The 25,327-nt window shown below is 45.6% G+C and overlaps 1 protein-coding gene across 2 annotated transcripts in view; it reads left to right on the top strand.

Annotated features, from left to right (window-relative positions):
• The window catches only part of nrp2a (neuropilin 2a), an 82,894-nt gene that overhangs the window by 20,205 nt on the left and 37,362 nt on the right, over nt 1–25,327 (top strand). For both annotated transcript variants that reach the window (XM_033615528.2, XM_033615529.2), the window contains exons 3-7: nt 5,448–5,629; nt 15,333–15,563; nt 18,255–18,410; nt 18,982–19,151; nt 19,723–19,878. In XM_033615528.2, coding sequence (XP_033471419.1) covers nt 5,448–5,629; nt 15,333–15,563; nt 18,255–18,410; nt 18,982–19,151; nt 19,723–19,878 — 895 coding nt within the window. The remainder of the gene's footprint in view (nt 1–5,447; nt 5,630–15,332; nt 15,564–18,254; nt 18,411–18,981; nt 19,152–19,722; nt 19,879–25,327) is intronic.

Raw genomic sequence — 25,327 nt, 5'->3', positions numbered from 1 at the left:
GTGTGTGTGAAAGTGGTATGCAGTGCTAATGTGTGTCTTGCGCATGTGCGAATGATTTATGTCGCGGAATGCGTTCAAGTGTGTGTTTTGAGAGACAGACAGCGGGGCTCTCACACGTCAGGCCCTCATGCATGTATTCATCAGAGCCTGGGGAGAGGCTGAGCGAACAGGTCAATAATCACATCTGAGGAACACTCACTCACTGACGCTAATCCACGACAGGAGCGAGCGAGACAGGGAGAGAGAGAGAGAGAGAGAGAAGGATAGAGACCCACTCCAAAATCAATTAAAACCTAATTAGGCTCTCAGCTCTTTCGCGGGCCTTTTATCCTTGGTGTTGGCGATACAGCGCTGAGTGTGTACGCGCGCGTCTGTGTTTGTGTGTGTACACGTCTGTCTATCTGCGGGTGTATGTGTGCGTTTGTTGGCACATGCTTGAGTGTGTGTTTTCCCTAAGCATGTGTCAGTTACAGCCCTAAGCAGGCATACTTAGGGATAGCCGTGGCTCTTTACAGGCTCACCGTGGGAGCTTGCAGCTAAAGCCTTCGCGATCGCCTCTGTAATGCAGGATTACAACCAAGACATGTATAAGAGAATTGGACAACGGCTTCTGTACTCACCAGCACAAGTGCTCTTCAGGCCTACTTTGGTGCAGATTTGCCTCAGCCCCAAACATCACACACACTAACTGCTGCGCTCTTAGAAAGAAGGGTGCCAACTGGAACCATACAGGGTTCTTTGGCTCGTCCCGGAAGGAGAACACTTTTTAGTTTCTCCTGAAACCCTTTCAGAGGGTTCTACGTGGAACCCAGTATAAAGAGTAACACATAAGACAACGCCCTTCTTACACAGAGATAGCACTAAAAGGCTGCTAAGAAGTCCCTTCTCTGCGCTGCCTTTGCATTTTTACACGGAACCAAAAAACAGTGGCATCATGCAGCCTCAGTGTGTAATTTTCAATAGCATGCTGGCGTTCTGGAAGCAAAAGAGGATTGACTCTCAGCATGATATGTGGCCGGTCCCCGCTTGTGTTTAACGGCACCCGGCAGTGTCAGGAGGACACACGGCAAGGCAATAAGAAAGTTAAGGCAGTGGACGTCCAAGTGGGGTGGGTGGAAGGGGTGGTGGATAGGTCCAGCAACCACCGACCTTCACCCAGGAGGCCGGTGTTCCCTTCTCCAAATATAAAGCCAAACCCTGTCCTTTTTTTCCTAAACCCAACCACATTCAAGTGTTGGCAAAGCGTCCGTTTGTCGTTGAAGGGAAAAAAAGTCATTTCGCAGTGTTGTAGTGCAGCGTAGTGCGCTTAATTCCAAAGGGACTGTATGCAAACTGTGCCAACAGTGTCCCGGGACATCAATAACCATTGCACCCAGGGTACCTTGCACGTCTTATGTCAACTTGGAAACTCCACGACCAAATGTCGAGACGTGACGAGGTCGGAGTGAGAATGTGTTGTCATTTAATGTCCCTGTTTCATGGCGGTCGTTCTTATCCTCTGCTGGCAGGTTAAGGAGTTCTCGGACCTCATTGTTTTCCTAATTTGCAGTCATTTTCAGCTGCTGTATCTCTCCGTTGAGCTAGCTGCTAACTGCTAGCAGCTGCTTTTTAGATCCACTGGGATGGGTTGCACACATACCACATCGTCAGAACGTCACCATTCTGTCCATGGTCCCATCCTGGCAGCTGTCCCTTTTACACAGACATGGTTTCGGTGCTGTTAGTACCTCTGCTGCTGGTTTAAAGGCGAAATAAGGGAATTCCAGACCCATATACATTTAAAAATACAGTTTGAAACATCGGTCAACATTTGAATATTTGAGGGGGGGACCCATGCTTTTAACAATCTTTATTCCAAACAAAGGTTTATTGGATAAAAAGGGTTCTTCATGGTACCCTTAGTCTTACAAAAGAATCCTCGAGGAACCAGCAAATGGTTCTATACCTTCAGGTTCTCGCCCTTCAGGACGAACCCTTCTGGAACCCTTATTTCTTAGAGTGTGAGACACTGAAACTTTTATTCTCACCGATATCACAGCGCAAAGTCTTAATGTAAAGATTGCTTAAGAGAGGAATGACATCTGTCTGTGAATAATTCACATATGTTCTTCCATGCTGGTGCACAGATACAATGTGAATTGGTGGAAGAGCTTTCCAGTGATGTGTTATTGCACTTCTATACATCTTAGGGGACTCGAGGGAGAAGCAGAGGCTGACGTATCCTGACTTTAAGTAAAAATAGCTGGATCCTACAACTTGATAGCATTATACTCTTCATCCCTCATCATCACCATGACTAGCAAACTGATCTCAGCATGAAAAACTGGTGAAATGGACACATTGTCCCGCGCTGGCGTGACGCTGACAATGTTGTGGTGACATTACAGGCTCATTGCAACATTTTCACACTTTGATCCTCACCTGTACATGTGTCACTCTGACCCAGATTAAAGTGGGTGGGATTATCCCTCCATCAGCAGTCTTAGCTTTGAATGCTCTGTGTAGGCACCAAAACACTGCAGGAATGAGATAGCCAAAAAAGAGGCTTACTGACTCTACTTAATCCACGTTTTATTCCAAGCCGCGGCACAAAAGCAGCCTTAGTGCTTAGATGCCATAAAAGAACACAGCCTAGTGCTGATTGGTACCTCTCAGCTTTACTCAAGACTTTTCAGTTCGGGGGAAGTAGTGAGAGAAAACAGTTGAGAATATCAGCGAGATGCTGTGTTAAAAAGTGCTGAAAACCCAGAGACGTCTGTGATGCTTTTTCAGCATCAAAGAGCCCATCACGGTAATTAGTGAGACAACAGCGGCCCTGTTGTCTTTTTGACGGCTTCGTCATATGAACTAATTGAGACGAGTGTGTTTGTATGTGTGTGTGATGGGAGGGTGTCCTCGGTGTAGCTGCAGGGCTCCTGTGGCGATGCAGTTAGTTACGCAGGGAATCACAATAAGGGGTGAAGAGACATTTGGTAGCACTGCAGCGAGAGAGAGAGAGAGCCAGGAATGGATATTATGGAGACCAAAATTACAAGGAAATTCTTCACAGCTGCGCAGTTTGAAAATACAATAACATGCATGTTTACAAAAATAGGTGGAAAAGTGAAGATTCCTTTTAGCGTAATTGTCCGTTTAAGGAGTTGCTTAAAACAGCACTTAAGCGCAGAGATAGTAACAAACAGAAATTAAGGAGTTTTCCACACCTTCCAATATTGTCACAACCCCAAATTATTACCTTAAAACCTGGTGCTTCTCTGCGAGCCCGCAGGCACGGGCTGGTCCTCTCTTAATCGTATCAACACAGCGACGGTATCAATTACTACATATAACGCACACAAGGACTGTGTTTTGTAGTAAATGACAGTTTTCATTGTGCAGCACTCGGAGTCTGAGGACTGAAATATGTTGTCAGGTAAACAGAGGAATGGAAGCTTTCTGTGGAGACAACATTGAGAGAACTCCTTTTCCTCTTATTCTGTACTTCATATAGTAGTCTATATTTGATCTACCAACAATATCAGGATGATTTTGATCCCATTTCCCCCTCCGTACAAAGCCCCCTTTTTTTGATGGATCTAAGGATCATTTCGCCAGATTTTCCTGTGGTGTGACGTATGTTACGAGTGGGATAGATTTATCTTAATATTATTTGTGTGAACAAATCGACGACCTGTTTGAGGTGTAATCTGTAAATGTAAAACACAAATACAATAAAGGTTTTGTGAGCTCACGGACATATTAAGCAAATATAAAACGGACCTGCAAATACACAAACAAATGCAGATCTGTTTTATGAGTTTAAAAATCTTTATTTACCTACAGATTTTTGATCTGTTAACACAAATAGTATTGCGACAATAGTTTTTACATCCCCAAGTATCTTCAGACGTCCATTCTGGCTGCACCGATTCCAAATCCTAAATATTAAACATCCCACATCTAGTTGTGTTGAGGGAACCTCGAGGACCACCGGTGATCCCAAAGGTCTCAGAGGTTGTTGTTTTTTGCAAGATCACATGTGATGCAACTCAGAATTTATTCACCCCCAGCAGCCACAGGTGTAGATTTTGGGAGGAATGCAGTGGACGCACACCCCCCAGTATTTAGAACATGTGCATATGTGCATGAAAGTAGTGACGAAATTAGAGACATTTACATTGATTGAGAAGCATCAATCAACCTACGTCCTTGTCCATGGCTACACCCTTGTTCTGACTTTGTCCATATTTTGTAATTTGTCTTTGTTAATTTCCTAGAGCAAAAAATGTGTCTAGTCACTCCCTCCAGAAAATCGCAATGTTGCGATCGCAATAATTAACGCAAATTCAACGAAAGTCCGCAATATTAACAGAAAGTTGACGCAGCAGCCCAGCAGAGGTCAGGTGTATGCAGGGGCTTTTCTAGGATTTGAGGACAGTCAGGGCTCAGCCCAAAGTAAAAGAACAGTTCCCAGAGTAAACACATGGGAACAGAGCTCTTAAATTTTATCATTGCGTGTCTTTGTGTTTTCAACATCTGTTAAGATTTGTCTTTCAGTGTGCGCCAGGCTTAAGCGTGCGTCACTTCTCTTTGCGACTGTGCTGCTGCATGTTCCTAATAATGTTAGAGGAATGACACACAGGGCTAATTCTGGATCAGCCAGGTGGGCTCTCTCTCTCTCTCTCTCTCTGTTTCTCTCACACACACTCATAAACACACACACACACACACACACACTGACCTGACAGTCAAGTATTTGCTTTAATCGTTCAGGGTCAGTTGGCTAGTCCGAGGTTATAATGAGCTGAGAGCTCAAGCATGTGGAAGCTAAAACGCAAGTTCACGTTTACTTATCCTAATTTCTCCCTCCCTTTACTCTCGCCAAGCCCTCGCCTCGTTACTTTTTCATGTGCTCCTCTGTCTATTTTTACACTTCGTATTAATGAATCCATCCAGCTGTCTGTTTGCCTGTATCTCCACCTTCACGTTCACGTCGCAGCCCTTTGCTCAAGTATCGTCTTTGCTGTGATCCAAGATTTGGGCATTGCTCGCCCCAGGCTGATGTAAAAGGGATCTGGGTTTGTTGTCCCGGGCAACAATGGGTCGTAGGAGCTAAATTTATTGAACGCAGCTTAGGATAAAGGTGGAGACGCTGTGGCAGATATATTTCCTTGTGTCTTAATGTTCCTGAATGCTTTGCTCGGACACTGTGTGTTCTGTCCCGAGGCTGAACTCTGATGGTAAATAGGTCCACACCTGTCTGGTTTTTATTAGCTTAGCTTGTTACATAACCCCATAACTATCTATCTATGTTTATCCACCCTCTGCTGCTCTCCTTTTATCTCTTTACCTCTCTTAATTCCTTCCTGCTGCATTAAGCTCAGTGTAAACTCGGTGGTAAGATTGTGTTCTGAAGGATGCTTGTGTAGAAACATTTTAAAGCAACAGGACATTTTTTGTTTCACCAGGTACGACTTCATTGAGATCCGCGACGGGACTTCGGACAACTCCGACGTCCTGGGTCGACACTGCAGCAACATTGCCCCGGCGCCAATCATCTCATCCGGGCCGTCCCTCCAGATCAGATTCGTCTCAGACTACGCCCACCAGGGGGCGGGCTTCTCTCTGCGCTACGAGATCTTCAAAACAGGTGAGGGATGGACCTCGAATGTGATTGGTAGCTTAGAATAAGACAGATGTGTGTGATTGGTTTGTGTTAACTTCATGCAACAGTCTGCAAACAATTGAAAGTGAACTTTTTGCTTAAATATTCCAATAATTCAAACGCAAATAAGATTTAAAGCTAAATATTCTGCTATAAAATGCATCTGTTAGATATTCAGCAGAGAGCAGAGTGTACAGAGCGTTTCTTGACTGCTCTGACCTTCTCACACTTTGATTTATTATAATCTTGAATCAGTTTTACATTATGCTGATGTGCAGCTTGGAATACAAAGGAGAGCAGCCGAGTCATGTTTGATTCATGTTGCTTATTTTTACCATGTGGACGAACTCTTACTAATGCCTCACCTCCACTGCTTGATACAAGAAGGGTTGTGGATAGTACATGGTACCTTTCTTTGGTACACTATAGTATAACATCTTTATATGGTCATCTGCTCCAGGCACACTACTGCAAGTGTTAACATACATACACTGCTACATGTAGCTACATGCTAACATCAGGGAGCCATCTACACTTGGTTGCCTGCCTAATTTCTGTATTATCTGCTGGAACATATTTCATTGTGATTAAAAGCTTTTACTGGTGATTTTGCACGGTAAAAAGTGATATTCCCCCGTCACAGTCATTCCCCAGCTGCAAGTAGGGCCGACACCGCTAACATATATGTAGCTACATGCTAACGTAAAGGAAAATGTGTAATTTCTCCCTGATTTTTGATCACGTTTGGTCGTGTTTCAAAGCTTTGATTGGTGAGTTTTGGGTCATTCATGGCTATAGTGACAGTGCAGAGTCGTGACATTCGGAAGACCTGGAGACATCGACCAATCACAGCAGACTGGGCTTAAAGAGACAGGCACTTAACGGAGCATCTAAGACAGAGGGTGAATACAGGTGTTCAGGCACAGTATGAGGAAAAATAGTGTTTTTTGACCATTAAATCATGTAAACGTGTTCTAGTAGAAACCTTAAATACAAGTATGAACATGAAAATGAGCATAAAAGGTCCTCTTTAAAGGTGGAGGTACAACTTTGCAGACCACTGATTGGTAGTAGTAGAAATGTCACTGGGTGCGGTTACATGATGGCTTCTCATTCTGAATGAAATAAATCTGAATGAAATCATCCGGAATTAAAGTCTTTCCAGGTAGTTTACATGAGAAATGTTCATTCCAAATGAGGGTTTACACGGGAGATCAGTTTTAATCAGTTTTAATCGCCTGTATTCGGGTCCGTGCAAAGTTTGGGGCAGGGAAGGTTTCTGATTGGATAGGGGGCGGGGCGGATGTTACGTGTTTACGTTTACCAGAAGAAAACACTGTAGTCCTCGCTCCGGATAACAAGATGCTTGACGACGCCGTTCTTAGTGCCTTTTTCTGGCTTGTTTTGCTTATATTCTTGAAGCAGCAGTACGACAACAACCTTGTTCTGCTAATGCTTCGTCTGTTGAGGAGGAGAAGGGAGGTAGAAGGTCGAAGAAGGGAGATAGAAGACCGTGCTTTGGCGAATGGAAACCGGTTAGTGCAACGAGTTGCGCGCTATATACGTCATCGCACCAGAAGGGCAAGGAAACGAGCATGCACAGAAAGACCGTAATGAACTTAAAGAGGAATGAGTGTATACAAGTGCGAGAAATTCTTCAATCACATTGGCCATTTTCATTCTGAATTAGGTGTTTACAAGATCACTTTTAATAGGAATGAACTTTCATTCCGAATGAAAAGGGAATTAAATTGTCCATGTAAACACACTCAGTGATGTGGCAGGACATCCGACACCAACCACTTTTTATTCACTTGGGATTTTTTTGTAGCGTGCAAAATTATGCCTTGGTCAAGTGAAGTTTGATCCAGCATTGAAAATGATGTCACCAGGGTTTCACGCGCCGTCGCTGTAACCATCAGTTTAGACTCCACTGACATTGTGTTGGTGCCGTCTGCAGTGGAAACCAAGAAACTTCCTTGTACCAAAAGCAAATGTGATGTCTGTCCCCGCTGTCGGCCAGGCTCCACTGGTCATTGCACAGAATTTATCTCAATGTCTCAAAGTATTCAAAGACCTCTGTGAGAAACACCAGTTTCAACTTTTCCACACTCCGAACCAAACATAAGGCTCCACTATACAATAATACTTAACTTAATGATTTTGTCTTTGCCCCGCGTTAATGGCCCGAAACCTGTGATCATTCACCCCGACACTCTTACAACAATTTACATCAGCGGAGGCAGCCGTGCATGTAAACAAAAGTTAAAGAGAGGGCAGAAAAAAAAACGACTTTCAAGCCGCCTGGAAGCATGTGAGGAATGTTTGGTTAATTGGAGCAGGATCCGCTTCCTCTGGGGAGACGAGGGGGGTGGTGGGATGATGGAGAGAGCTCCGAGGCAACTTGGAGTCGGACTTGAGGTTAAAGGTTTATGGGAGGCGGCGGTGGCGAGGTGATTGATGGGGATGAGTGTGTGTGCCGAAATGGAATTTTCTGGAGGTCCTCAGAGTGCACGAGGTGAAGCGCTCATTGCAGGTGAGGTTGTAGCGGGGAGTGTATTTGTTTTGGTGGAGGTGGAATGGCCAGGTGGCCTTGAAGCAGCTGAGAGATTTACGTTTACACGAGTTACCAGCTGATTGTCTTTGCAGCATGTGTATTCATATTAATTCAGCTTTCAGGTCTCAAAATGTACTTTGATTTAAAGACAGGAAATGAAAGGAGTGTTTCACTTGAAAGCCATTGACGAAAAGTAAAAGTCAGGGTTTATGGAGCACAAAAAAAATCAGCCTTCATCCCACAGGAAGCACACCGAGTTATCACCTCCTACCTTTGAAAAATATCTCCGCTTTTGAGTCAAATGAATGTGACCCAGATTTGACATTCAGCTCCGTTACCAAGGCCACCAGCTCGAACCCCGACAATGCAATAGTGTAGATTGCATTTGTCTCACACACATACACACACACATGCAGGGATGGATTGAAGGCTGGTGGATGGGGGATGCGGTTGCCATGGCTTTAACAAGATCCTGGTATAAATTCAGGGGGCATAAGAGATTGTGTCACTGTATGAGCACATGTAGGTGTCTGCTCGCTGTGTGTGTGGGTGGTTCCACTCAGCTTGTTGTGTGAGATTCTGTCTGTCTGTATGTATGTGGAGGCGGTATGATGCACGTGTATGTGTGTGTGTGTGTTAGAGGGAGAGAGACGCAGTCAAACACAGTGGGGAAATGATTGGGGTGAAGGGAGATAGGCCGACAAAGCAGGAGTGAGTCAGAGTGAAAATGTATTCAGGAAGCGTGATTGAGGCCATGTGTTAATTACGGCGTTTCCAGCGCCTGCACGCTCTCTCATCATCGCTGTTTGTCTCAGCGTGGCAGGCCTGGGCCACGGGTTTCCACTAAACACAGCGTACAACTTCTGACGGGAGCGCAGAGATCCCGGCTGAGATGTGTTTATTTACCCGAGTGGAAGTAATTGCAGCGCCACTACTTTTACCCTCGTTAATGGATTTTAGTTGTGTTTTTGCTTACCTGTGATTTCTGACCAGCTTTGGAAGACCGAACATATACTCAAGTATGTTTCGATTTAACTGTATAGACGTCTCTTTAAAGTGAGTGTTGCAGCTGAAGGGAATCCTACATCACCGTGGAGTAGAGTATTTTTGGTCCAGTGTGTGTACGAGTGTGTTTATGGGTGCGTATGTGTTTTTAAAGGGTGCGTCCCAGCAGATAGAAATCTCAGTACACAGCTGGGAGATGTGTGTGTGTGTGTGTGTGTGTTTTCAGCTTCCTGACCATATTAAAAAGACAGTCCAGCTTATGGTCCAGACTGACCCCACCACGCTGTGTCTGGGAGTCAGACAGTGTGTGTCTGGTTTTGGCTGTGCATGTGTGTGTGTGTGAGTCTTGGCCTGTTTTCCGTACTATGAACTAATGATACCGCGGCTTGTTTTTGTTTTGTTCATTCAACCCTGTTACATAAGCAGTGACTGTAACAACTCTAGGGGGTTTGAGCTGGACGAGCAATCTGTTTGTGTCAACGTGTGTGTATGTGTATGTGTGTATGTGTGTGTGTTACAGTGCAGGGAAAGCTAATTATTTTCAGCAAGGAGGAGCAGGAGTCGACCTTTGACTCGACATCCATCCTGATGCCCCTCCGCCCTTTACTGCACCTCCTGAGGGGAGCCAGGGAGAGCGGTTGCCCCAAAACAACATCCATCCACCTATCCACCAAGACCTCCACCCCCCCTACACACACACACACACACGTATGCTTTAATCCCTCTGTACAGTGAAAGTGCACGATCCCCCTCCTCCCTATTATTGTTGTGGCCTACTTTGCTCCTACTCATGCATGCTTAACCCTTTATTCAGCCCCGACTACCCCCCATCCATCCCTCATACACTTTCACTTATACGTTGTCATGCGCTGCTGACGCTGTTACCACGGCTACAGGGGGAAGACTTGCCAGTAAAGCCCCCTTTCTCCCAGTTCCCCAAAGCCCACCACTAGCGCAACGGGGGCAGATAACGTCGCAGCCAATCCCGCGTCAAGACGCGGCGGGGATCACCCCAGGGCGTTGGGTCTCCTGCGTGACCGCTGCATCTGTGGGGTCGCAGCAGGAGCGCAGCCCAAGGCGGGATCCCCGACCAAGTGCCAGTCACAACGTTGGCCCTGTGTATATTTTCGACGTTGTAGCAGTGATTGGATGCCAACCCCCTGCGTCAGTGATGGCTGTTACTATATGGCTAATTGCCATGTGGTGTTTATTCCCGAAACACCCGATTCATCCCAATGCTGAAATTAGACTCAAGTAATTAACTGGCAAAGGTAAATTAAATTCATGAATAAATAAACTGGATGAGTGCGAGGAGCGTTGATCAGCGATGAAGTGAACGTGTCTCAAAATGAAATAATAAGGCGTGATCAGCCGGGGCATGAATAAGGAAATAGCGAGCTGCACAAACACTTTGATCACGAGCAGCAGGAGGCTTTTTTGGCGTTTGCTGCTTTTGTGCTGGGGATTTAAAAAACTTGATGATGGCGTTCCATTCCACAGCACATAACAGAGGCATCAGTGTGATACGTGACTCAGAAGGAGCATTCCTTTCTATATAAAGCTGCTTCAGCCTCATGTCTCCCTGGGTCCATAAAAGTGTCGAGCCGCGGCACGCCAACAACGCTGTTTATCTCTTCTTGGGTCTTCTTCTTGTTCGCAATATAGTTGTTGTTATTGTCGGTTTCAACCCGCTGTGTAGCACGCCGCTTCCGCCACACACTCACATGCACACGCCCTTCCTCTGGAGAGATTTTCTTCAATGAAATCTGGAACTGTGCTCCAGCAGGGTTACACCAGAGTGTGCATGAGGAGCAGATGCATGTCAGACGGAGACAGGCAGGTAGGGAGCGTAGGGTGAGGCGGTTTTGATGTGCAGCAGACACTGCGCGCCCTCAGCGAGAGCTGCATGCCGAGGACAGGGCGAGCGAGACGACGGCAGACAAGACAGAGAGTTAAAAGAGTGAATGAACACAGACTCGGCGTGTCGCTGCTGAGAAGACAGGGAGCGAAGGAAGGGATGAGAGAGGAAGAGAGGAGGAGGAGGAGGAGGGAGGGGGGGATTGCCCTGACACAACATGTGGAGTCGCTACTACATCAGGCACTCATGTGCAAGAGTCGAGTGGTTTCTACCCAGCAACTCGCCCCCCCTGCATCACACTCACACATACACACTCACACCATGACCTCCCAGTCGTTGCCAGCAGACAGCTCTTGCCAAATGGCAGCTCATGGTGCGATGCAAGCACCAACCGGGGCCCTGCATAAGGCAAGCGTGTGTGTGTGTGTAAGACATGGGTTGAGGGTTGACGGAGGGAGGTAGTAACAAGGACTTGTTTTTGGCGTGTTCATACACTGTGAACTAATGAGCGCGAACGCATAGAGAAGGTACTCATGCATACACTGCGACGGCTGCACACGCAAATGCATGAACACATGCGTGCACACGGCGTTGGCACGTGGCAGCGGCGAGCGTGTGAAGCGACTATTCTGCATGTGTAAAGCACACGGAGCGGTGTGTTCGGAGGCGATGGCGTCAAGCTGTGCTGAGATTGAAGTTTTTTCGGCGGTGGGACTCCAGACTGCTGCACTGTGACCCAGTAAGAAACAAGGCCAGTGTGTTACTGGGTCTCACACATGCTGTGAAGCCATCACACACACCTTCAGACACACAGAAGGAGTCATACGGAGAGACAAACACGCCGGCAGCAAAGATCAACATGTGAGGGGCTGAATAAAAAGCATGCACAAAGAAAAGGCATGCAAAGACACACACAACTAACCCTTTAATGGAGTCATAGCATTTACACCAGTGTATGCCGTACTGTCAGTAACTACAGACACACACACACACAAAAAACACAGAGAGGTGAGGTCAGTAGTTGAGAAGATGGGGAGATATCGCCTGTAGCTTGCTGTAAATTACCGTCATATTTCAACATGCCTGGTTGTGTGTGTCTGTGTATGTGTGAAGGCTCCTAGCATGAAGGCAGATGATCCACGGGTGTTTTTGATGCGTGGGAGTCGACACGAGGTTGACTGCCGCCTTTAACACGTGGGGGAAGATTGGTACGTTTGTGTCAACATCCTCGGCAACAACATACGCTCATGTATGCAAAGTAGATCGACAGACCGACAGGTACATGTAAATACATTAGCGCATACATGAGCTGAGGAAAACATGTGAGACACGCGGCGTTAGAATAGGGAGTAGGGAGAGAAACAGACACGGAGAAGCTGCTGGGGAAAAACAAAGCGTGAGAAACACAGACAGGCTCTTCCTCCGCGCTGATTGGGGTCAGTTCTCTGCCATTAACCAAGTGTAGACGGGGGAGGGCCAGAGCAGCCAGTCGACCCCTCAGCTTTTATAGGGCTGCCTGATAATAAGGACTGGTGCCTTGGAGGAATGCTGCAGAAGGAACGCGCTGTCAACACGCCCGCGCTCCCTAAACGCTGCTTTTACGAATATGTATCTGGTTATCAAACGCCGCCTGGCACTTCTCTGAGACTACGCAGTGCTGCTGCATGCAACCTCACTTTCCCAGGTTTTGAAATCCACCAGAAAGCTTCTCCCCTGAGCCTCTTCAACCCTCGCCTCCCTATCTGCTTTCCAGCACACTCTATGATGGGAAAATAATGCAGGAACAGACTCTTTTCCTTATGCTAGTTAGGAGTTGGCGAGGGGAGATGTAATGAAATGTGTCCTCTATCAGTTGTAATTGGAGAGAAGCTGGAAAAACCAGCGTCCACTGCAAGTGCACTTATAAATAGCCGCAAGAATACGAGTGATTTAAGTGGCATTAGTTGGTTTAGAAAGGCCACAACCGCAGGCGTCTCTGACATGTGCAGTTAAACAAAGACCTAATGAAAATCCTGCAGTCTTATCACAGAGAAGATATTTGCCCTCCTGGTGAGCGTAAAAATAGATAGTGACACAGAAAGGATACAATTAAACAGACCTGCTGTTTATAGCCTGGATATAAAGATAGAAACATTCGAGGTGAGAGCGAATGGACCGAGAATACCCAGGGTTTGTGAATGAGCCCGTGTGTGTGACATTTGTGTGAAGCCCCCTGTATGTTTAGTGTGTGTGTGTGCATGTGCTGGCCCGTCAGCCACCCTCATTGATGCGCCGGTCCCATAAACACTCGGCTGTGACTCAGGCTCCCTAGCGGGGCCGCGGAGCAGTGGCTGATGGGTAGATGATCTGAGCCACACAGCTGCCGCCGCTCAAGGTGAGCCACCCAGGGCGCATAAATCTGCATGGGTAATGCGGAGCCGGCGCAAAGGGCCCACTTAGAACCATTACACAACGTTTGTGTGGTGTGTGTGTGTGTGTGTGTGCGTGAGAGAGAGAGAGTGTGTGTGTGTGCAAAAAAGACTAGGTGGTGAAGAGAGAGAATATTTGTTTTTGAATATATAGAATAGAGCAGGGGTCAGTTTAGTCCCCTCTTTAGCCTTTTATAAGCAACTCATGTGATGTAACATATGACGATGGGGTCTTTTGAGGACACAATAAAACCACCAAACATAATATGACGACTTTTCTGAAAGTAAAACAGATTTTAGTTCAAGTCTGTCACATTTTTATTGTTTTTATGCTTCCGCACCGGTGATAGCTGCGGCATTACGTTTTCGGATCGTCCATCTGTCTATTCGTTTGTGTCCCATTCTCTTGAACGCAATATCTCAAGAAGCTTTGAGGGAATTTCTTTGAATTTGGCACAAACGTCCATTTGCAGTCAACAATAAAGTGAGATTTTGGTGGTCATAGGTCAAAAGTCATGATTACTTTGGCTTCTTCTGTCAAATTCTTGCGACATACCAAGAACACCTTGAGGGAATTTCTTCAAATTTGGCACAAACATCCACCTTGAATCAAGGATGAACTGATTAGAATTTAATGGTCAAGGTTTAAGGTTACTGTGACCTTGCATCCGTCTCATTCTTGAGAACGCAGTATCTCAAGGAGGTCTCGAGGTGGTTGTAGGTTGAAAGTCATGGCTACTAGGGCCTTTTCTGTCAAACTCTCGTGACATATCAAGAACACCTTGAGGGAATTTCTTCAAATTTGGCACAAACGACCACTTGCAGTCAGAGAAAAAGTGATTGAATTTGGTGGTAGTAGGTCAAAAGTCATGGTTACTTTGGCTTCTTCTGTCAAATTCTAGAGACATATCAAGAACACCTTGAGGGAATTTCTTCAAATTTGGCACAAACATCCACCTTGAGTCAAGGATGAAAAGATTAGAATTTATGGTCAAAGGTTAAGGTCACTGTGACCTTGCATCTGTCTCATTCTTGAGAATGCAGTATCTCAAGGAGGTCTTGAGTTGGTTGTCGGTCAAAAGTCATGATTGCTTTCAAATTTGGCACAAACGTCCACTTGAACTCAAGAGTGAACTGATTAGAATTTGGTGGTGATGGTCAAAGGTCATTGTGACCACACAAACATGTTTTTGTCCGTAACTCAGGAGTTCTTTAGCTAATCATGACAAAAAAATCATACAAAATGTCTAAAAGGATAAAATAATGAAGTGATGACATTTTAAAGCCAAAAGGTCAAAGGTCAACTCAACTTTAAGGGGTAACATTTAGTCAGATACTGAATTTATGACACCTTGAAACTGTGCTGTTTGTATAGATCTTCTGTGCTAGCAGGGGGAAGATGTGTGTGAGGCATCCATGTTTTTTCAGACATGGATGTAAGCTATAACTGCAACTTGACTGGTTCATGGAGGCAAACAACTGCGAGGCAGTAACTGTAGTTGAACAATAAAGAGGTTGAAAATATTGTTGTTTGTGTCAAATACAGGGGCGGAGCTGATTGGTGGCATACAACTGACAAAAAGAGCTATTAGCCGGCTCACACCATGCGCTGCATTGTTAGATATGCCCACTTGAGCATTTACTCACTGTGTATTTTCTCCTCCATCGGTGATCATAAACCCATGTGTTTGTGTGTCTCAACACCACAGCCACTGTAAATTCCAGCTCACTGTCAGTGATGAACGACTCTCTGAAACACCCTCTGCAAGTCAGATGAGATATCGGAGTGTGATCGATTGCTCACGCCCATATCTTCCCCCTAATATGACCGATTGCTTAAATATCCTTTTCTCCGCACAGGGTCGGAGTTCTGCTTCCGCAATTTCACCAGCTCCTCCGGCATGATCGAGTCCCCGGGCTTCCCGGATAAATACCCTCACAATCTGGAGTGCTCCTACATGATCATCGCCCCGCCCCACATGGACATCACCCTCACGTTCCTGACCTTTGACCTGGAGAACGATCCCCTGCTGGTGGGAGAGGGCGACTGCAAGTATGACTGGCTGGACGTGTGGGATGGCCTGCCGCAAGGTGAGGGCGCACAAATCGCACACATGTTACGTTCATGTCCACATTCAGAGCCCATACAGACTCACCCACATTCCCACATTGAAATTTACATACCAGTCTTCAATTTTCTCAGCAGCCTTTGATGTAAGCAGCCTCGCCTTACATTCCTTCGCATTACATAGAGGAAACATTATTTCACACGGGGAGCTGAAAGTGCCTGGACACCTCTAAGGAGCAGCCCTTTCCCATGCCCCTCTTCCCCCTCCATAATAACACCCTTCATCACCCCCTTCCTATCCTCCCTATACTCCGTCCTTATCACCTAGCACTTCCTTCCTCCCCCCGGCGAGTGAGAGTGATGGCTATGATGAGTATCTGTTTGCATCCAGTAGGAGGTGCTGGGCGTTGTGAAAGTGGCCGAGATCAGGAAGTGGCAAGGAAAAAACACTTGACAATAGTATCAAGGTCTTTGATAGTGACCGCCATAGGGTATTGTTGATGAGACGCACATAAGCAGTGGCGACTGGTTCACTTCCCACCTCTCTCTCTCGCTGACTTTTTTCTTTTTTTTTTAAATATGTAGCGGAGAACTGAGGATTTGCTCTAATTATTCTATTTTCAGTAGCTAAAAAGGGATCCAAGTGGATTTAAAATTCCAATTATAGCCTTGAATTTGGGAGCTTTGATAGCTGAAAACAATTTATACCATTCAAAGTTGAGAATTAGGAGGAAATTAAAGTGTAACCCAGTTCCAGCACGCCGAGTCCTCGGGCGTGAAAGAGGGACGGGAGACAAGACGGGAAGGGTGAAGAATTTGGTGTCTGGTGAGGGAGCTACTCTTGAGACTATTGTAATCCTCGCTGGTGTGTGTGTAAGTGTCCATGTGTGCATGTGTGTCTGCAGCTGATCCCAGTGCAGCTTGCATTAAGGCGGGGGATTCCAATCTCCCTGCTGGGCCCTGGCTGAGACACACATGGCAGATGGAGGGATGGACAGGAGAGGAAAGGGAGCGAGAGGAATGATGGGAGGAAGAGATGTGGGGGACGCATGCTGTGACTCATTAGACAACACTTACTGAAGCAGCGTGGCCACTGGAAACCTGCATTCCTCTTTGTATCTTACATGGGAAGATGCTTCCAAAGAGGCTGCAAGACAAAATAGTTCACATTTTTACTTGAGCAAGTAGCATCGGACAGCAAAAGCAGTGCAGCTGGCCACCAATGTCGTGGACTGATATTTGGTGGGCATAAAGTTCTGACATTTTGTTGGTTTTAAGATGTGTTGTTAAGTAACTAAAATCCAGACATCTTCTAAACATCCAGTGCCATTGTTGTCCGTCCAGTGAAGGAGTCCAACATCTGTCTGACGTCATATTGACTTCCGATGACAGCTGGGAGCAAACGTTACCACTCAGACAACAGATCCTACTCAGTTTTTATGCCTCCCAGCCGGCTACAGCCATAGTCAGAGGCATTCTGACGCGCCTTAAGGGAATTTTCTCAAATTTGGCACAAACGCACACTTGGACTCAAGGACAAACTGATTAGATTATGGTGGTCAAAGGTCCAGGTCACTGTGACTTTGTGTCTTTCTAGTTCTTGTGAATGCAACATCTCAAGAAAGCTTTGAGGAAATTTGCTCAAATTTGGCACAAGCATCCACTTGGACTCAAGGACGAACTGTTTGGATTTTGGTGGTCAAAGGTCCAGGTCACTATGACTTTGTGTCCCTCTAAGTCTTGTGAATGCAACATCATGAGAAAGCTTTGAGGAAATTTGCTCAAATTTGGCACAAACGTCCACTTAGATTCAAGGATGAACTGATTGGATTTTGATGGTCAAAGGTCAAGGTCACTGTGACTTTGTGTCCCTCTAAGTTTTGTGAATGCAATGTCACAAGAACGCTTTGAGGTAATTTTCTCAAATTTGGCACAAACGTATACTTGGACTCAGGACGAACTTATTGGATTTTGGTGGTCAAAGGTCCAGGTCACTATGACTTTGTGTCCCTCTAAATCTTGTGAATGCAACATCACGAGAAAGCTTTGAGGAAATTTGCTCAAATTTGGCACAAGCATCCACTTAGATTCAAGGATGAACTGATAAGATTTTGGTGGTCAAAGGTCAAGGTCACTGTGACTTTGTGTCCCTCTAAGTTTTGTGAATGCAATGTCACAAGAACGCTTTGAGGAAATTTTCTCAAATTTGGCACAAACGTATACTTGGACTCAGGATGAACTGATAAGATTTTGGTGGTCAAAGGTCAAGGTCACTGTGACTTTGTGTCCCTCTAAGTCTTGTGAATGCAACATCACAAGAAAGCTTTGAGGAAATTTGCTCAAATTTGGCACAGACATCCACTTGGGCTCAAGGACAAACTGATTAGATTTCGGTAGTCAAAGGTCAAGGTCACTGTGACCTCACAAAACCAGTTTTTGGCCATAACTCAAGAATTCATATGCTGATTATGACAAAATTTTACACAAATGTTTAATAGGATATACTGGTGAAGTGATGAAATTATATACCTAGAAGGTCAAAGGTCAACTTCACTGTGACATTATAATGTTCTGCAAAAACACTTTTCTGGCCGTTATTACACACCGTAACTAAGGGAACAGACAGGGAGACATCAAATCAAGTGTTTTTATTGCAATAAGACATTGAAAACTACTTAAAAAATAAAAGTATTTGACAATGTTTGTGTCTACAGTGTCTCCTCTGATCGGCCGGTACTGCGGGACAAAAATCCCCCCAGAGATCCAGTCGTCCTCCGGCCTGCTGTCCCTCTCCTTCCACACCGACATGGCCGTGGCCAAAGACGGCTTCTCCGCCCGATACAACATGACGCACAAAGAAGTCAGCGACTGTGAGTGCCAGATAACTTTTACGGAGTGTGTGTCGGTTTGTTTACCTGTTCTTATCACCGCCTCTATTTTCTCTCTTTCAACAGCCTCTCCTCCGTCATCTCTGCTGACACTTGTCTTTCTTTCTTCATCCTCCACTCCTCTTACCCTCTCGATCTTTTCAGCTTTGCCGACTTTAATGCTATTTAAATCTCACTCACCCCTCTCAGTCTATTTTGCTCTCTCCTAAGAGAGCATGGTTTCTCTGAAGCAGAGTCATACTATTTTCTTTTGGAATATAAATTAACTTCACCTCAATTTACCTCTGGTCACCTGTTGGGCTGCTCTCTGTCTCACTTTGCCCTTTGTCTGTCTGGATTTAGCTTTCCTCTCTGTCTTCAAGCTCTATAAAATGTGGCTTAGATCTTCCCTTTCAGTCTCTTTGAAAATGTTCTTGCATCTGTCATCCATTCTATATTCATCATTGCTTCCTTCCTCTTTCTATTTTTCTTGCAGCTTATTTCCCATCCCCACTGTAAAGCCACGTTAACAAATACACAATTAACGCTCTGCTCTCTCTTTGTCTTGCACCAGCGTTCCACTGTAGCATGGCGCTCGGTATGGAGTCAGGGAAGATCAGCGATGATCAGATCACCGCTTCGACAACCTTCTATGACAACCGCTGGTTGCCGCGCCAGGCCCGCCTCAACAACGATGACAACGCCTGGACGCCTTCAGAGGACAGCAACAAAGAGTATATACAGGTCAGGATTTAAAGTGCTCACTTTGAATTTGAATAATTCCAGCATTGTAGAGGAGAAGATGCAACGGGCAACTGCATCTCATATACAGTGAGGACACACACACGCACACACACGCAGAAAGGAAATGGAGGAACTGTGAACTGATGATAAGGAAGTGCTTCTGCGCTCTCAATCTTTTCCTGTCTCAGACACACACGCGTATGCATGCATAGGTGGACATACACATGAGCGCCGAGAAGCCTATGATTGATGAAGGCGCTCTTCAGGAATGCATCCGAACACTACGCCATTGATCTTTGCCTCCAGCCTTCCTCCCCTTTACACACGACAATGCAGACACACACATACACACACACACCACCTAAGCTTCCTCAGCAGTAGGCCACAGTCGGCGTCCATCCCCTGCTGTCTGTGTGACAGATAGACACAGCAGCTGGTCTGTCTCTGTTATCTACATCAGCCCTGAGCACCATAAATCCCTACAGCAATCTGCACAGTCCGTCTATCACTCTATTCTTTCCTGATCTGTTTTATTGTTGTTAAGATATTTCCTTTTCGCTCCTTTCTCCAGGTCGACCTCCACTTCCTGAAGGTGTTGACGGGCATCGCCACACAGGGGGCTGTTTCCAAGGAGACGCAGAAGTCCTACTACGTCATGACCTTCAAACTGGAGGTCAGCACGAACGGGGAGGACTGGATGGTGTACCGGCACGGCAAGAACCACAAGGTAGGAGTTTGTAGGACATAGAGTTCTTCCATTTAAACATAAAAGGATGAAAAATCGTCTCGTCATCTCGTCTCATCTGGTGTGGTGTGGTGTGGTGTGGTGTGGTGTAGTCTCGTCTCGTCTCATCTCGTCTCGTCTCGTATGGTATGATATGGTATAGTCTCGTCTCGTCTCATCTCAAATGTCGTGGTGTGGTATGGTATGGTATAGTCTCGTCCCATATCGTCTTGTGTGGTGTGGTATGGTATAGTCTCATCTCGTCTCGTATGTCGTGGTGTGGTATGGTATAGTCTCGTCTCATATCGTCTTGTGTGGTATGGTATGGTATAGTCTCGTCTCGTATTGTATGTCGTGGTGTGGTATGGTATGGTATAGTCTCGTCCCATATCGTCTTGTGTGGTATGGTATGGTATAGTCTCGTCTCGTATTGTATGTCGTGGTGTGGTATGGTATAGTCTCGTCTCATATCGTCTCGTGTGGTGTGGTATGGTATAGTCTCGTCTCGTATCGTATGTCGTGGTGTGGTATGGTATGGTATAGTCTCGTCTCATATCGTCTCGTGTGGTGTGGTATGGTATAGTCTCGTCTCGTCTCGTCTCGTCTCGTCTCGTATGTCGTGGTGTGGTGTGGTATGGTATGATATAGTCTCGTCTCGTATCGTCTTGTGTGGTGTGGTACGGTATGGTATAGTCTCGTCTCATATCGTCTCGTGTGGTGTGGTATGGTATAGTCTCGTCTCGTCTCATATGTCGTGGTGTGGTGTGGTATAGTCTCGTCTCGTATCGTCTTGTGTGGAGTGGTATGGTATGGTACGGTATAGTCTCGTCTCGTCTCGTCTGTATGTCGTGGTGTGGTGTGGTATGGTATAGTCTCGTCTCGTCTCGTATGTCGTGGTGTGGTGTGGTGTGGTATGGTATAGTCTCGTCTCGTCTCGTATGTCGTGGTGTGGTGTGGTGTGGTATGGTATAGTCTCGTCTCATATCGTCTTGTGTGGAGTGGTATGGTGTGGTATGGTATAGTCTTGTCTCGTCTCGTCTCGTATGTCGTGGTGTGGTGTGGTGTGGTATGGTATAGTCTCGTCTCGTCTCGTCTCGTATGTTGTGGTGTGGTGTGGTATGGTATTGTATAGTCTCATCTCGTATCGTCTTGTGTGGTGTGGTATGGTATGGTATAGTCTCGTCTCGTATCGTCTTGTGTGGAGTGGTATGGTATGGTATAGTCTCGTCTCGTCTCGTCTTGTGTGGAGTGGTATGGTATGGTATAGTCTCATCTCGTCTCGTCTCGTATCGTCTTGTGTGGTGTGGTATGGTATTGTATAGTCTCATCTCATATCGTCTTGTGTGGTGTGGTATGGTATGGTATAGTCTCGTCTCGTATTGTCTTGTGTGGAGTGGTATGGTATGGTATAGTCTCGTCTCGTCTCGTCTCGTATGTCGTGGTGTGGTGTGGTATGGTATGGTATAGTCTTGTCTCGTATCGTCTCGTGTCGTATTGTCTCGTCTCATCTCGTATCGTCTCATATTGTATATGAGCAAACAGTCATGCACATAAAAACACAGAGGGAGTTAAAACACTCCTCCAGGATATGAACTTGTAGCTACAAGGCGGGCTTTCTCTAACCTTTATTCTACCCTGCATGATATGTGCTCTAACAACAGAGGCTGTTGTATGCGTCCAAGAGCCATATCGATAAGATGGAACATTCCTGAAGGAGTCGTTCCCCTTCCAGGACTGTTTATGAACCCGAGTCATGACCCCAGTCATGAGGTAGAGAGAGCGGGAACAGGAGGGAGGAAGAGATAGAGATAGAGAGAGAGGGGAAGCTGACAAACAAGAACAATGGAGTCCTCTATGTGTCCTTATCTAGAGCTTGCTATTCATCATCGCTCTTGTGCCAACACACTCATAAACACACACCTGGGGTTGTGGAGTCATACCAGGTGTAAACTAAACAAGTTTGAGAGTATCATAGCAACGTTATTTTCCTGGAACTGGTGGGGTTTAGTGCGTTGCGTGTGAGGTTTGGCTCATCTTTGAATGTATATACAGTACAGGTTGTTGTTGTTGTTGTGGCGTACAGTAAGCCATCTCCAAGGGATTTGAACTCCGTCCCCTATATCTGGGTTAAGGTCACTGCGGATTGCAAGCAAAAAAAAGAGTGGTAAGGGTTGGAGCAGTGCATGGAGGGTTAATCCACATACCCACACAGACTGGGGGGCCCCCTTCTGTGAGTGCCAGTGATTGGTTTGGGTGGGGTCGGTGGGGGGTATCTGATGTGGAGATTATCGAGCGAAATGTGGATTTGACTTAAAAAGTCAACATCTGTGCAATTTATTAGAACCCCTCCCCAGATGCCCCCTCGCTCCTTCCACATACACACACATGCAACATCCGCAGACCCCTCCTTTAAATAACCTCTGGCTGATCTCTCTGTCTGGAGATCTGTGCATGTGTGCGCATATGATGTGTGCCTGCCTGTCTGTCTGTAGCATGTAATCTGAGTCCACTAATCTGTCTGAGCAGTATAACACTTTCGGACATAGACTGATGCATCGACGTGCATTTGGGAGAGATGCTGCTTTTATGAGTGGTCACTTTGGACGTTTTAGAATTGGTATTGTTTTCAGCTTTTAGAAAGTCCAGTCAGAAAATGAAAGATCAATGGGCGATGGTGGAAACATTCGACTCAGTATCAGCCAACCAAAGAGCCTGTGAATGTTCCTCAAAACCAAAGCTGAAACCAGGAAATTAAGCCTGCTACTTTACGGTTCATTTTGCTTTCGATAGCCCGACACCCATTAAACGGCACCTAACTGCAAATGCAAAATGACTCAAAATACAAGGGGCCTTTCCTTTTGGTCCAGCGCTCCATTGACTCAGGGAGCTTTAGCATTGTATTTTAAGGCCCTATCAATTTAGAAGTGGTTTAGTTTTGATGTTTTGTGATGTAAATGTCTTTTACTTTCCATTTTATTTTCTGTTGGCTTTGCTGACGGACTTTGCGTCAACATGCAGAAACATAGACACACACTGGTTCGCTGACATTAGCCTTGGCCGCTCTGCACCAGGACCCCAGGGAAGTCAGTGGATAAATTTTTTTTGAGCGTCACAAGCCCTGCAAAATGTTTTGTTTGAATATCAGAATTGAATCCATTCGTTACGATAACATTTGTAACATCTAAAAGGGCCATGAGATTAAATCATTTTATCCCCATTCAAGTTAGCAGAGTGCTAAACCTGAAGTAGCTGTCTTGGCCAGCAGAAGTCTCTTCTTGGTCTCTCCAGTGAGGAAGTGGCATCTTTTTGAGATGCAAAACCCCTTGTTAACTATGTTAGCACCACTTGCAATGCTGACAATGCTAATGGTTAGGTGATAAGATAGGGTTTGCGGCTCAACATTCAGCTGCTTACTTACAGGGGTGACCTTGGGGGAGACCAGAGGGTGTGTACAATGTTTCCACGGCTATTCTGTTGGGTCAGGACAGTGTCACTAATGGTAATTACTGAACTAGTAGCGCTGCTAGCTGGCTCCCATCGGACCCAGCTGGTGCCCAGTGCAGAGTGGGCAAGATTAGCTAACCTGTGGAGTCCGGAGGAAGGGCAGTGGGCGCTATGTTGACGCATGAACACATAGATCAACATGTGTAACTGGTCAAAAATATTCCCTGTGGTTTAGCAATTCAGTTATATGTTGACATCCCGATCTGGAACATTACAATACTGCCACCATATTGGATTTACAAATGCACCCTACATTATCAATTTAAATTACAATAATACCATCTGTTTTTGATGATCATAAAGAAAGATGACAGCATGTATTCCACGGGTGAGAGAGCTCTTGAATTATGCTGCATATCCACAAGGATTTATTACGTCCACATTCTTTGATGTATTTTCCAAAGATCTCAGATTACGTCAGATAAAACTCCTTTTGTATTTTTGCCGACCACAGACAGAGATGGGTGGATAGGATTTGAGAATAACCCTTTTGACAAATCACTCACTGATCGCACACAATTTGCAGTCCTGGCCTGACTTAATAATGCCGAAACCAAAGAGTTCATTGTACCCTTCACTCTCCCCGTCAGCCAGGTCCTCTTTTGGTCCCTGTGGGCTGCGGTTGAATCTTCCGTGACTGTTAATCCACCAGTCTTGTCGTACAAACTCCCAGTTAGCCCGTCCTAAGCCCCCCAAAGAGCCCTTAAGTGGTTGAAACTGAATTCTCGTCAGGGGGTGCTGTAATGACGGGGATTTGGTTCTTCTAATTGTCATTTAACAGTGAGCTCAAAGCTAATGTGGCTTTGGGAGAGCGCACATGCATGTGTCAGTAGTGCACAATATGTGTGTGTTTGTGGAAGGTTGAGCCATGAGTGTGTCTGTGCATCAGATATGAATCACCCATGAATAAAAGGATTGGCTTGGTCGTTCTTTGCCTCACTGTGTTTGTTATTGGGGGAGAGCGCGTTGCCATTTATTGTCAAGATTTGTGTTCTTATTTGCCGTGTTAACAAAGAGTGAAGGATTTAATGACAATAAAGATTATTTGATGGAAGGAGAGGCAGAGGGAAGGGGAGAGGCTGGGAAGGGGAAAGCATTGTGGGAAATGGGGTTGGTTTTTTGTTTTTTGTAAAGAAATGAAAGTGCTGTCAGAAGAAAAAAACACCAGCACTGCAGATTGCAATCACCTCGGTCACACTAGCAAACAGGCTTTGTGCACACACATATGAATGTGTATGTGTGTGTGTGTGTGTGTGTGTATGTGATTTTTTTTTTTTGACTCATTTTTCTGCACGCCAACACATTTTCACTTTGACACCCATGTGACTTGTTAATTCTAAATCACACTACTCACATATGCACCTCATTACTTGATGAGATGCTGGCTCTCTTAGGAATTGCATACCTCACACACACACACACACACACACACACACACACACACACGAACATAGATACAAACACACAATGATTTTTTTTTTTTTTTTACCATAGACACACACCCAAACAAATTAACATTAAAAACACACACTGTCATTCGCCTGTGAGGAAAATCCCATCAGCCCCAGCGCTAACTGAGCATTGTTACTGAAAAGCAGTGTGAGGCTGTGCTAAATCTGTCCAACACACACACACACACACACATTCTTGTACTTCTATCTTAGTGAGGACCCTAATTGAAATAATACATTCCCTTGCCCCTTGCCTTAACCATCACAACTAAATGCCCAGCCCTTACCCTACCTTAACCCTAATTGTAACCTTAACCCTGAAAACAACCCTTAAACAGGTCTTTGAGGAAGTGAGGACCGGCCACAATGTCCTCACTTTACAAATTGTCCTCAATACTTGTCTTGGTCCTCACTATGTACTGTTTACAAGTACACACACACACACACACACATAAAGTAACCTGGGAGAAAGAGAAAAACAGCCCACACAGCATTTC

Source organism: Epinephelus lanceolatus, chromosome 24, assembly GCF_041903045.1.
Source record: "Epinephelus lanceolatus isolate andai-2023 chromosome 24, ASM4190304v1, whole genome shotgun sequence".
Taxonomy (NCBI): Eukaryota; Metazoa; Chordata; class Actinopteri; order Perciformes; family Serranidae; genus Epinephelus; species Epinephelus lanceolatus.
The sequence above is the reverse complement of the archived record's forward strand: the minus strand, read 5'-3'. Positions and strand labels throughout refer to the sequence as shown.